The sequence below is a fragment of the Mesoplodon bidens genome (assembly GCF_964165515.1).
Source record: "Mesoplodon bidens genome assembly, chromosome: 7".
NCBI classification, from domain to species: Eukaryota; Metazoa; Chordata; class Mammalia; order Artiodactyla; family Ziphiidae; genus Mesoplodon; species Mesoplodon bidens.
The window spans coordinates 9212024-9225920 of record NC_138164.1 but is presented as its reverse complement, the minus strand read 5'-3'; the positions used below and the strand labels follow the sequence as shown (position 1 = coordinate 9225920).

General features: G+C 40.0%; 1 protein-coding gene across 1 annotated transcript; it reads right to left on the bottom strand.

The window, feature by feature from the left end:
* Positions 1 to 533: 533 nt before the first annotated feature.
* On the bottom strand, positions 534 to 1458 carry LOC308620396 (olfactory receptor 8B4-like; the record flags this gene model as incomplete). Its single annotated transcript, XM_081239926.1, is given in 4 exon segments — positions 534 to 610; positions 613 to 809; positions 811 to 863; positions 865 to 1458. Coding segments are annotated over 4 exon segments (921 nt in total).
* Between the last annotated feature and the right edge of the window lie 12439 nt (positions 1459 to 13897).

The window sequence follows — 13897 nt, the reverse complement described above, 5'->3', positions numbered from 1 at the left end:
TGTAAAGAACTCTTAAGTGAGGTTTTCTCTTGTGTGTACATGGATGTATATGAAAGGGATGATTTACAATCTTCCTAGCCAAGCAACCTCTCTAAGAGTTGGGAGACTTACCTTACCTATGGCCCAAGGTATATCTACCTTTCGTCTTTGGTAAGCCTGCTCCCATAACTGAAGAAAAAATAAATTCACTCTCCTGGACCTTCATACCACCACCTGCCCCATCTCTCAGCCAGAATAGTTGCTTGGACAAACCCATTTAGCCTACCAAGAAAAGGATGGAAGGCATAGAGCCTCATCTTGCTCATCTCTTGGACCTAGTATAGAGTCCAGTAAACAATAGGCACTTAATAGATGCTAAATTGCATGCAGTGAACCAGTACAAACCTCAAAAAGAGTATAAGTAAGGGATTTGCAATTTTTTAAGTAGAGAGAACACCCGCCTTAAGGAAAAAAGATTAAAATTCCTACACCTGTAGATAAAAAGATTCTTGAGTATGATGCTTACCAGTAAATAACTGATACAAACAGAACTATCAGAAGAGCACTCTCTTCAGGGTTTTTCTCAGAGCAACTTTAACATCCTTATTCCTCAAACTGTAGATCGGAGGGTAAGCATGGGAACCACATTGGTGTAGAAGACTGAGGCCAATTTACTCTGGTCCATAGATCTAGGAAAAGAGGTTTTTAAATAGGTGAATGCCCCTGACCCAAAGAACAGAGTCAGAGCAACGTGGGAGCCACATGTGCTAAAGGCTTTGGACCTGCCCTCGGTGGAAGGAATACGGAGGATACTGGAGAGAATCAAAGCATGAGATGAATATACTGATAAGGGATATTGTGATGACCACTCCAACAACGATAAAAAACCACCAGCTCATTGATGTGGATGCTGGTGCAGGAGAGCTGCAAGAAGGGAAGGACTTCACACAGATAATGGTCAATGACGTTGGAATCATGCAAGGTCAGTCTCAGTATGCTTCCCGTGTGGGCCATGGCCCCAGAAAACCCTATCACATACGAACCAAACATCATCAGAGAACAGACATGAGGCGACATGGTGACCGTGTACAGCAGAGGATTGCAGATAGCCACGAAGCAATCATAAGCCATCAATACCAACACACAGCACTCAGAATTGACAAAGAAACAGAAGAAAAATTGTTGAGTCATGCATCCCACATAAGAAATGATGTTTTCTGACACAAAATCATTCAACACTTTGGGGGTAAACACACAGGAAAAACAGAGATCTATAAAAGACAAGTTGAAGAGGAAAAAGTACATAGGAGTGTGAAGGCTAGTATTCAGCCCAATTAAGGTGATCAAGCCCAAGTTTCCCACCATAGTAAACACATAGATCCCTAAGAACAGGAGGAAGAGGGGGAGCTGTAGCTCTAATTGTTCTGATAATCCCACAAGGGTAAACTCAGTCACTGAGGAGCTGTTTCTCAGAGCCATTCTCTTCTGGGGAGCTGTCTGTGGAAACAAGGGGCAAAATACATAGACTGGTTATAGGCACAAGCATAGCTGATAGAAGAAAGGTCTAGAAGATGAGCCAGTGCATGGATGCCCTCCTTTGTGCCTTTCTTCTCTCATTTATGCCCCCCCAAGCTATTGACAATGTGTCTATGACTATATCTCAGCTCCCCTGGGTTGATCGTGAATCCAAGCTAGAGTCTGTTAGCATGGGCAGCAAGAGTTCTGTCCCCACTTGGGAGATGAGGAGATGGAGCCCCTGAATTGGCTGTCCAGTGGCTCTCAGAAAGACCTTCCAAGAGCCAGCAGGAGTACAACCTGAGCCCACTGCCTCAGGCTCAGAGACAGGAGCTCTCCTGTCTCCATTCATCCTGCCTCCCTCTCCCAACTAGATACGGGGTTCCCGCCATGGGGAGAAAGCCAAGAGTGTCCCCTCTGTTTGCACCTCCTACCTTCCTCCTCTCGGTCCCTTCACTGCATTTCACACCAGAGTCAGTGTTAAGAGTAGGGAAGGGCTCAATACATCCCAGACCCCTTATTTGTGAGTTTAAAAGAAAGCCATCAGGAAAAATGGGAGTCAGACATTCACCTTCCTCCTCCTTGCCCCCAAAGTCCTGGGCCCTATGCAATCTCTTTTTCCATTATCTCAAAGGAGAAAATGGTGTTAGTGCATAAAGAAGACAGCCTCAAGTTTTAACTCTTCTGATTCCATTGGTGCTGAGAATCAGAGGTTTTACAGACCCCAGTCTCCAAGGTGCTCTAGGAACAGACCAAGATTTCTGTTTGTGGATTTTCCCAGATGGTATATACATCAACTTTAGGAGAAAAAACGCAGCAACGCTCATTTTCACCAGAACCCCAGCTGGCATATCATGAAGAACTGCTACTTGATGATCTCAGGGATCTGATTAGATACAGTTTCAATCCCCTGGGAATTTCTCATAGATATGTCCTTACAGGGAAGAAATTGTACTGTCTTTGTTTACAGCCTGGATGATGATGTTTACCTAGCATCTTGGGACTCAGGTGTTCTACTCAAACTTCTCCTTATCTCCAAGGACTTCATGTTGTTTAGTGTTGAATTGGAGGGGGGACCCTCAGTTTTCCTGTCCTTCATTAAAGCTTGGCACTTACACTTGACATTAAGAGAGGATGATCCCAAACTAATTTTAGCCACTATTTCTAAATTTTCAAAGGGAGTTTTGAGAATAGGACAAAAAAAAAAAGTTAGGTCAGACTTGTAGGTGATATGGAAAGCACCTCAGACAAAATGTTTCTAGCACCATGAGCTGCTCAGAACAGTGGAGACACCCCCGCCCCAAACACCACCTACCCTCAGCTCTACTAAGGGCCATAGGCTGGCTTTTACTATAAACGAGGAGATTAAAATATCACATCACATATGCAAAGGAGCGCGCACACACAACACACACACACACACCCCTTTACAAAGTTACTCGATGGATGTGTGCAGGCTAAGGTATTAACAGGAGATGTACCTAAAGGTTTTAATCCTGTCATCCTTCAGATGACAAAATTGTTCTCCATGTGATCTGCTACATGAATATTCTAAGAAATATTCAAAGATATGTGAGCAACTACATTTGTAAGTTTCCACTGAAGCTGCCTAAAATAATCCCAGATTGCTTGGAACAGTCCTGATTTACATCCATTATCCCTGTATAATTATTAATAGCAAACCTTCTCACTCTCAGAAGTGTCTGGATTTGGCTAACAAATTATACGGTTACCCTACTAAAAAGAGCATAAGCAGCTATTCAGGTCCTCTGGCTCCTGCTGTCTCCTAGACCCACTGACTTCTATCCACTTTCTGACCAAGGGAGTCTCTCTGTCCTTCACCCTCCTTACCTTGAGAGTTCTCCTTTACCGAACCTACTCTTCCTGGCCAACCACTACTATCTCATCAGTAGATTTTGGCTTAAAAGTGGGAAGGGCATTAACTTCAGGCTGCTTCTGATTTATACCTAGCAAAAAAACCTAAAGCAAATAAAGTTAAAACCGTAGTTACCTGCCTAAAGTATGTGGAAGGGGAATAGGGGGAGAAGAATTACATAGGAACAAGGAATAAAACATTGGTACAATTCTATATTGCAGTCATTGGTACCATGGTATAATATTGTTGTACATGGCTGTATATGGTACAATAAATTGATTAGTAGTATTTAACAAACTTGGACATATACATACATTTTGACCCAGCAGTTATACTCCTAGATGTATACCGAATAAAAATAAGTATACACATATATACCCTTAAAACATGCCAAAAAGTTTCATGAAAGTTAAACAGATAAGCATCACAAACCTATTATGAAACAAAAGAAGCCAAGGACAAAAGAAGGCATACTTTATGATTCTATTTATATGAAGTTCAAAGGCAAGGAAACTAACCTTTGATGTTAGAAGTCAGGTAGCAGTTATTCATGGTTGGTCAGTTGAGGGCTAGTGACTGGAAAGGTCTATGAAGGGTGCTTCAGGGTTGCTGACAATGTCCTGTTTCTGATAGGGGTGCTGGTTACATGGGTGTGTTCAGTTTGTGAAAATTCATCAAACTGTGTTCTTAGGTTACCCTTCAATTAAAAATTTACTTAAAACGTAAATGGAGAACAAAAACAAATGAATATCTTAGTAAATCATCCTGCAGAATTACTTTAACACTAAAATTACTAAACATCTTTGAGGCATAATTCCCTAATTTATAAAATGGAGATTTACTAACCTACCAACTTTCAGCATGATAACACATGCAAAAGTACCTTTTTTTATTTCTCATCTATCTTATTTCTCTTAAAATAAAACGCCCTTTTGTTTCTCAGATAAAAGGGAGGAAATCAGGAGGAAAAAGAATTAATGCATATGGAGCAACTGCAAAGCACCTGGCATTATGCTGGATGTTTTCTATGTATTATGTTTATAACAGCTAGACAATGTGCACGTGTGGCAGATTATTCTTTCCAAAGATGGCCATTCCAGCACACACATACATACATACATACATACATATGTGCATGCATCTTACATCCCACATGCTCTTGGTACAATGAAACTAACATTCCTCCCATAAAGAGATGGTGTCTGTGCTTTCTAACCTTGCATCTAGGCAGGGACTTGGGATTTCTCAAACCAAGAGTATGATAGAAGTGATGCTTTGTGACTCAGTCATGAAAGAGTACAGCTTTCACTTTCTCTCTCTCCCCCTTCCCCCCTCCTTCTCTCTCTCTCCCTCCCTTCCTTCCTCCCTCCCTCTCTCTCTCTCTGTACTCTTATTCCTCTTTTGTCATCCCCAGCATCTCAGTCATATTGGAACACTCTGGTTTTGTCTCCCCAAACACCACAAAGCAGAAAGTTTATGGCAGTTTATCCAATGTTGAGGGGGAGCAGAAGCCCTCTAGGGGCCAGGACAGTTTCTAGTACAGGTCAGGATTACTTGGTCTAATTCCCCCTCACTACTCAGAGAATCTTTTTCCAGTTCCATATTTAGATGATGTTTTTGAGGTTTATTTTTATGATGAAAATAGTTATTTCTTTCTAGTACATAATTTCTTACCCACTGCACTTCCCCCTCTTAAATAACAGGTTAGCAGATGTGTGGCAATGACCCAGCAATGGAAGAGTAAGAAAGAATTATCTCCGTTCATTAGAGTAGAAGTCAGCGTATTCATTTATTCATCATCCAATAAGTATTAAGGTTAGCTATTTCCAGCAATCTTGCAAACTTTATATTCAGAAAAATCTCTCCTGATATAACAAAACCAAGAATTCAGAATAAAAATCATCTATTTGTTAATTTTTGAACCGGCAGAAACTAAGTGAATTCCTATGAGGGCAAAAGAGAAAAAATAAGGAAGTAATAATCCAGAGGGGTGCACAAGCACTGGACCTGGTGTTTGCCCTTGGGGAACTAGTAGATGCCCTGTGGCCCAGAGTCAGAGATTAATTGGGTTGCCTATGCAGGACATAAGAGATAAAGCCTGGAAATCAAGCAGGTTGGGAGTTTGGAACCTATTGATGCATAATACTAGATCCCCAAAGGGAAACATCTTCCATGGCTTAATTAGAGGAAGAGAAAAGGTCACATAGGAAGAGGGCAGAGACATGTATCTGTCTTGGCCTTGGCTCTAGAAGGGCAGAAAAAGAGATAAAATATCCCCTGAAAAGTTCTAACCACCTCTGTGTTTTAGGTGGAAATTTCATATTATATATATAACCAAAAAAAATCCTTCTTGGAAAAATACAGTTTAAATCAAGATATCAAAGAATTTCCCCAGATAAATATCCAAGGATCATAAGCTCTTAATGAAAACCACTAAACAAACACAAAATAAGCCACCAGGATGAGAATCACCATAAATGAAAAATCACAATCTATACAACCAGACCTGCAAAATTATTAGGCTTATCAGGGACAGAATACAGAAAAAGTGTACTTGATGTATTCAAAGGAAAAAAAAAGAACAAATTGAAAGTATAATGAAGGAAAAATCAAAATTGACAAGGCATATTTTTTTAAAGACTCAAATAGAACTTTATTTATTTGCCACACTGCTCAGCTTGTGGGATCTTAGTTCCCGAACCAGGGAATTCCCTCAAATAGAACTTTTAGAAATAAAAACATGATTGTTGAAATTAGCAACTCTATGAATATGTTAAGCAGCCTATTAGACACAGGTAAAGAGAAAATAAGTAATTTGGAGTGTAGAAATTATCCAGAAGTCAACATCAGCTAGGGGGATGGGGAAATAATTATCATTTAGAAATATAACCCAAGAAATGTAGAAGTAAAGAAGGTCCGACAGATATATAGAGAGCATTTACCACATTCTAGGCGCTGTGTTTTGCACTAAAAATAAAGCAACAGCATACATAAATAAAGCAAACAGACGTACATAGTCCCTGTTCTTTCAAACATGTAATTTATATGGAGAAACCTAGAATAAACAGATACTTCTAATAATCAATTAGAAATACAGTAAGTGTGCCAGGAAGAAGTTATGGGGTGCTATGAACCCATTTAATGGAGGGTCAGGGAAGGCCTCCCTGAGGAAGTGAAATTCAGGTTTAAAACCAAAAAGTAAGTAGGGATAAAAATAGTTGTTTGTTTGTGACTGTCCAGCATTGGCACTCCTTCTGCATTTGGGAATCCGCCCTTGTGTGAGCCTTGGATGGAGCCAGGACTTGGCCTCTTTCCGTGAAATCTCTCCAGAGAACATAAGACCTGAGCTCAGCTCAGATATTCCCATGCAGGTCTCTGAGTCTGGGGCAAGTGACACAAGAAACAAGAACAACTTATATTTCTTTTTGGCACAAGGAAAGAAAAAAGACATCGATCAGTCAATACCAAACATCAGGTGTTGGTGGTGCCAGCAGGAGCAGCCAGCTCAGCCTAACCAGATGGTTCTGAGGTGTAACTTGGCTGTGGTTCCACCACCTGGCTTCCCCTGGTTGCTGCCTGATTCCAAAAACTGGTTCCTCAGTCTGCTCTAAGATTCTGTGAACCACCCCATTTCTTGACAACTCCCTTTTTTGAAGAAGTTAACCAGAATCAATGTCTGCTGTCTGCCGTCAAGAACCCTGGCTGGTAGAATAGGGACTGGAGATTAAGGGGAATGTGGGTGGGGAGTGGATGCAGGGAAAGCATTCCAGGCTGTGGGGCAGCTTTCTCACATCCCTGTGATGAAGGCAGACACACCCGCCAAAATCACCTTCTTAAAAGGGTGTAACAAACTTTCAGAGATTTTCTTTATTTTGAATGATTTTTCCCTTCCAGGGAACTGTTGTGTGGATGTGGTTTAGAGGATAAAATGAACACACATTCCAGATTCTGGAGACCATTCTTCATACTCCTACACAAAGTTTTTTAAACCTTCAATTCTTCAATGACTCTTCTTTTCTTTAATAACCTGCTTTTCTAGCTAAACAGAAATGCATTTGATTAATTGTCTGACCAGCTTTTTTAATGCTCTGTGGTCCATAACAACAACAACAAATAATAATAAGGATTATGTTTAACATCTAGAAAGCTAATGACACAAAAATTATTTTTATTAATGATTAAATTACTAGTGTGTGTTTATACTGGTCATTGTTATAAGGTTCTGTTTTTCATGGGCTTTATATACACTTTGTTGTCTTTGCAATTCCTTATAAAATCAATACATGGAATAGCTTTCTGTGCACCTTGTAAAACTTGGAAAATAATTTACTCTTAAAAATCATTTATATAGTATTATGGAAAGTGTATCTTTGATTTTGCAACAGATCTTTATTCAGAAACAGTCTCCAATTATTACATTGTTACTATGGAAACACACAGTCTGCTTTATGATGTGGTTTTAGAAATGCATTGCTGTTAGTCTTGAATGATAAGTAGAAGTTTACCAGCAGAGAATATCAGGAGGATGTTCTGGGCAAAGGGAATCACAAAAGGAAATATTAAAGGACATATGGGTGTGGGGGGGAAGCACCGCAAATTTGGGGAATGGAAAATGACACAGACTTGAATCATATACATGGCAGAGAGGGGTGGGAGGTAGCTGGGGTAGATTAATGATGATAGTAAATTATATCCTTCTTCCCTCTCTGAGTCCAGAATCAATTGAGAAATTAGATACAGAAGTCAGACAGGGAAAAAAATGCCAGCTTTATTGCTGATAAGGTTGATTGGAAGACCCAGCTTGGTTGTACATCTACATCTAAGGACCTTATAGCTCCCTCATTGCACACCATAGACTAAATTTATGAATCCAGGTCTAAACTGAGCTGGACAACTGTTGGTGTTCTCGACAAAGAAACAGAGTTGCAGATGAAACAGATGAGTGGAGATCCTGAGAATGTGCCTGTCCTAACTAGAAATGAGACAGGCTGTAGGAAGGGGGCTGGGCCATACTAAGCCACATTATAAGTTAACTCTCCCAATTTCTGATCAGTCCTATAAACCAGCGGTCTCCAACCTTTTTGGCCCCAGGGACCAGTTTCATGGAAGACAATTTTTCCACAGACGGGGCTGGGGTGGAGGGTTGTGGGGGATGGCAATACGGTTCAGGAGGTAATGCCAGCGATGGAGGGGATGGTTCAGGAGGTAACGCCAGTGATGGAGGGGATGGTTCAGGCGGTAATGCGAGTGATGGAGGGGATGGTTCCGGCGGTAATGCCAGCGATGGAGGGGATGGTTCAGGCGGTAATGCCAGCGATGGAGGGGATGGTTCAGGCGGTAATGCGAACGATGGGGAGCGTCAGGTGAAGCTTTGCTCGTGCACCACTCACTTCCTGCTGTGCAGCCCGGTTCCTAACAGACCACGGACCGCTGGTGGTCCGGGGGTTGGGGACCCCTGCTATAAACCATCCTCTCCTTCGGGGTGAAGTGGGGAGAATAAGGAGGAAGAGAAAGGGTTGCTTCTTCATTTACCTGCCTGGGACATAGAAGCTTCTCCCCTACTAGGGAAAGTAAAGCATAAATGAAGCTAGAATCGCATTTGGAGCCCAAAGTGGTTAGCACCAGAGTTTGGACTTCACTGTAGTTGATGGTGAGCAAAATGGGAGAGCCTTGACATCTCCAGACTTGTCTTTGAATTTTGGTAAAGGGCGAAGGAGAAGGATGGGGCTGGAGACCAGGAAACCTGAACTAAGGTGGTGGGAGGGATGTGCAGAATGTCACACATGAGAATAAATCAAAGAGAAAGCTACTCTTAGAAAAGGAATTTAGGATCCTCAGATGAGCATATCACTGTTAAAAAGTTCTTTGAAAAGAAGGAAACAATGTTGTCCTTCTGTGCAGCCAACAGAAACATTTCACATCATTCCACTGACCTTACAGCTTCAAACATAATGAGTACAGCTGTTAAAGATCATGATTTTCATATATATTTAATCACACAGAGGCTGTTTACAATGTGTTACAGGATGAAAAATAGTTATAAAATCATACTTAATATGATCACATCTGTTTTTGTGTGTTGGTATATGTTTATGTGTGAATTGTCTTTGCAAACCAATTGAAGCCATCACGACTACACACACACAAATATTCTGAAAAAATATACACCCAAATCCTAAGAGTAGTTAGTTATAACTAGGTGACAAGATCATAGGTTTTTTAATCTTTTGCTTACCTATACATTTACATATTCTTACAACACTCAAGCATTGCTTTTGCAAATTTAAGAAGAATTACTTAAAAAATTAAAAACAAAACACTGTATAATTTAGTATTTTAAGATCTCACTAAGGATTCATTCAACATTTATTTAGCGCCTTCGGTATCTGTCAGGCATTAAGCTCTCTGCATGTGTTAGATCACCTAGATGAGGTTGGGAATATAACCTCAAATAAACATTTTCTGAATATATTACTTCATAATCCATATTACCATAGTCCAGGAGATCTCACATGTTTACATTACTGACCCTAGTAGATCAGTGCAGTGAGTAAGGAGAAGAGTCTTTAGTGTGTCTCCCTTGACATTTCTTTTTGGCAAATTGTTTTCAAATGAGAGTGAATTATGGACTTGTTCAGCTCAAAGGCAGCAAGACCTTGGTCTTGGCACAAGATGCATATACGTGCATCACTATTTCTTACACATGCAGATTGAGCCTCTGGAAGGCAGTGAGTGGTAGGAGTGTGGACACCAGAGTCAGACAGTCTAAAGTCAGTTCTTTACTCCACCGCTTACTATCTATTCAATCTTAGGCAAGTTCCTTAACGTCTTTAAGCCTCAGTTTACCCATCTATAAAGGAGAGAGAATGATCTCATACAGTCATAGGGAAGACTAAATGAGAACTCATGTAAAATGTTATTATTACTGTTTGAAGAACATGAGTCCCTTGAATGTGAAAATATTGTCCACCTTCATTCTCAGATCACAGTCATTGCAAGACACATGAATGAAGGAGGCAAATGGGACAAGGAGTCATATCTTTAAGGAGGCCAGACTGAATGGCATCTACAACCAAATGTGTGCACAAGCGTCTCGGGGATTTTTTCCTCCCGCTCCAGGCTTAATTCTTCCTTTCATGTAGTCTCACAAGTCACTGATGGGAACCTAGGAAACTGTCATGTGAGCAGGTAGAAAGTGGTGAGAAGTGACACTTTGGAATCATCGGGTTTGGGACACAGAGCATTGGCCTATTGACAGAAAGCAAGTCTCACTTATACATAGACAGGTGTCCTCAAAGAGCAAACATATAAATGAGTACTTTACAAACACGAGTATTCTCCCGTTAAATACCTGCTTGCAGAATTACTTTGAATACAGCTCATTTCACCTAATAGTCATATCTCAGATTTAAACACCATTTGTCTTTATGTAGAACCAGTGCTGGGGCAGGGAAAGTACAGGATGAGCCTGATTGTTTTGCCAGAAAGTAGTAAAGTGCTCAAAATCTAATGGAGATATATTAAAAGGACATAAGATCCAGTGTGAGGAGGGTCACACTGGACAAATCGTGGACAAATTGAGCATCAAAGTAAATAATGACAATAATGAATCATAACTCAGATAAAATTAGAATGTATGGTCCACAATGATATAAATGAATGAATGAATAACTATAGAAGAAATCAAGGTTCTTCCTGAGAGAATGCAAGCTAACAAATAACAAAGGTTTGATGGAGTTAGACAGTCTCCATTTTACAACCATCAGAGTAATAGATTCAGGCAAGCATCATCAATGGATGCTAAAACTAGGGTGTGAAACATTGAAAAGGAACATGACATTTCGTAGTTTCAAAATGTCTCCCCACAATTTACTTTTAATTACAAAGGAAAAAGTAGTAACCTTCCCCAATAAATTACTAAGGAACTTGCAAAGTTTCAAAAACTCTTGTTTTATCAAATGTCCCCAGAAGCAATTCTGAGAGGACATAGAATATATTCATTTGTGAGAGTAAAGAAAAAGGAAGCTTTGCTCTGAGGAAATGGTGCTTTGCAAGGTCAGCAAAGAAGAACCAGGTTGTGGTCTTGGTGACTTTTTTCCAAGTGTATTTATCTTTTGAACACAATCATTCGACTTTATAGTCTCTGTTACTCTGGGGGAAATGGGAGTGTCATACCCCATTTGGGAGTGTCATGAATGATTCACTTCTTTATTGTACAAATTTTTCTTCAGTATGCTGTCTCTGGGATATTAGTTAAAATGGGGAGTACAAAATGAATGCCCAACTGTTGGTATTTTATAAAATTTCCCTCAGAGCCCTATGTTCAATTGGATAGTGATTTAGAGTTTACTATAATACAATACATCTTATATAACACAATACATTTATATAACACAGTACATTTTACTCTAAAGAGAAGTGTAAAGTTGTGGTTTACAAATCATGATAGGGTCTGGCTCCTGCTACAGACGCCAGGTGGCATGTGCCAAAAATTGGGGATCAGGACTAAACATAAGAATAATACAATCAAGGCATCAGTGATGGGATATTAGGGGCCAAGCATGTGTTTATCTGTGTGCTGGAAGGGAAGAATGTGTTGCCAGAAGACAGAACAGGGAAGCCCCTTTAGTAAGTCAGCTGCTAAAACTGCTAGATGCTCCAATGTTGCATCCAATATATATTTGTTAAATCCCCTCTCTGCATGTGCCGGGCACTGTGCTTGATGTGGGACTGTCTCAAAATGGACACCAGGGACTCTGCTGACACAAAACCTACAGTCTTATTTGTGGTAGGGGTGGATACAGAAAAGAAAGTGAGCCAGGACCCTACATTGTGCCCAGCACTTGATAAGTTGACTGCAGTGTTCTGCTGTGAGAGCACAGAGCAGAGGTGCAGAACGAACGGGGGTTAGGGTTAGGAGAAAGATATTCCAGAAAGACACCTCACAATAGATTATCACAGACATAAAGGCTCCAGAGTATGTTCCCTTCCTAGAATTTAAAAAGATTACCAGCAATATGATTAAGCCAAGAAAGAGCCATTTAAGAAATAAAAGGAGTATATAAGTAAGGAAAAGAAGGATGGAGAAAACATTTTCAGTTTTGCTCCCTCTTTTCTTACCCATCCCGATACCACAAGTAGTTTATGAAGTAGAGAAAAAAAAGATGTGAAAGGAAGAGACACTAATACAGACACCACCACCACCAAAATTAAAGATGATAAATTTTCATGAGTGCCGCCCTTAACCAGTACAGAATCTGGCCAAAGTAGACAGTCCAGATACGTTTATGCTGCTAGTGAGAGTGCAAGTTGAGGTAAACTTTCAAGAAGGGATTTTGCAATAAAATTCAAGAATCTTGTATAATTCAGTAATTCTTTGTCTAGGAATATATTCTGATTGGGTGAGGGGAGACTCAAAGATTTATTGAATGTTGTTAATCAAGCATTATTTATAATTTGGAAATATTAAAATAGTATACAGCAGTAGAAAATTGCTCATTGGATATAATACATCCATATGGTAGAATTCTACACAATTATGAAAATCAAACTGGAGGCAAGAGATCAGAAAAAACAAATTCTTGCTGTGAGCTCTGTCTTTGGGCACACACTTTTGTAACCAGGGCTGGTGCTTCCTTGTTTTCACAATGTTCCTTTCTCTCTCCCTCTTTTGGGCTACCCATGACCCTTCATATACATCTTTTCTGCTTTTCTATTAATTTATTTATCCAATAATAATTCCTTATTTCCTCCTCTTCTAATTAATTTTCATCAGTTTAAAGCAACTGCTCATAGACTTTGAAAGCAAAGGCAACATTGTGTATATGTATGTGCAGGTACCGTATACTATACGTGCAAAGACTGTCTAAAAATATATAATAAGCAACAGTGATGGACCCGAGGGAGGGTACAAAAGGACCAGAAAATTGGAGTGAAGTGGACGTCCTTTTACTGATGATTTTTTGGTAATAATTTTAATTATCATGAACATGTACTGCCCATTTAATATACAAATAAACATATATAGTAAATAGATTGTAGAAATAATCTGATAGAGCATAATCATTTTTCATCTAAACAAGCATGAGCCCAGAAAGATGAAGCAGTTGTCCCAAGGTCACACAATAAATTAGCGGAAGTGCTGACACTAGGAGGAGAAGATCTAGCAGGAATGGGGATTAAATTTGCTGAGTGCTTGCCATTTAATTTTCTTAATAATCCTGTGAAAACATTTGCTCAGAGGCATCAAGTAACTTGGTGAAGGTCACATAGCTACTGAGTAAAAGCGAGGGTTCAAATTTGATTCTACCCTCCAGTTCCCTAGTCTATACTTTTTCTAGGTCTTTATGCTACTCCCCTCTTCTCCCCTGTCCCAGTCATCCAGATTCCATACCGTCCATCTGTCTTTTCTATGCTCTCTAAAGCACAGTTCTCTCATTCCACTCTCATTCTTTTGAACTCACCCTTATTGATCTGTACAGTCCAAAGGGCAAAACTGTATATCCATCCACACTTCGTTTTTCCAAA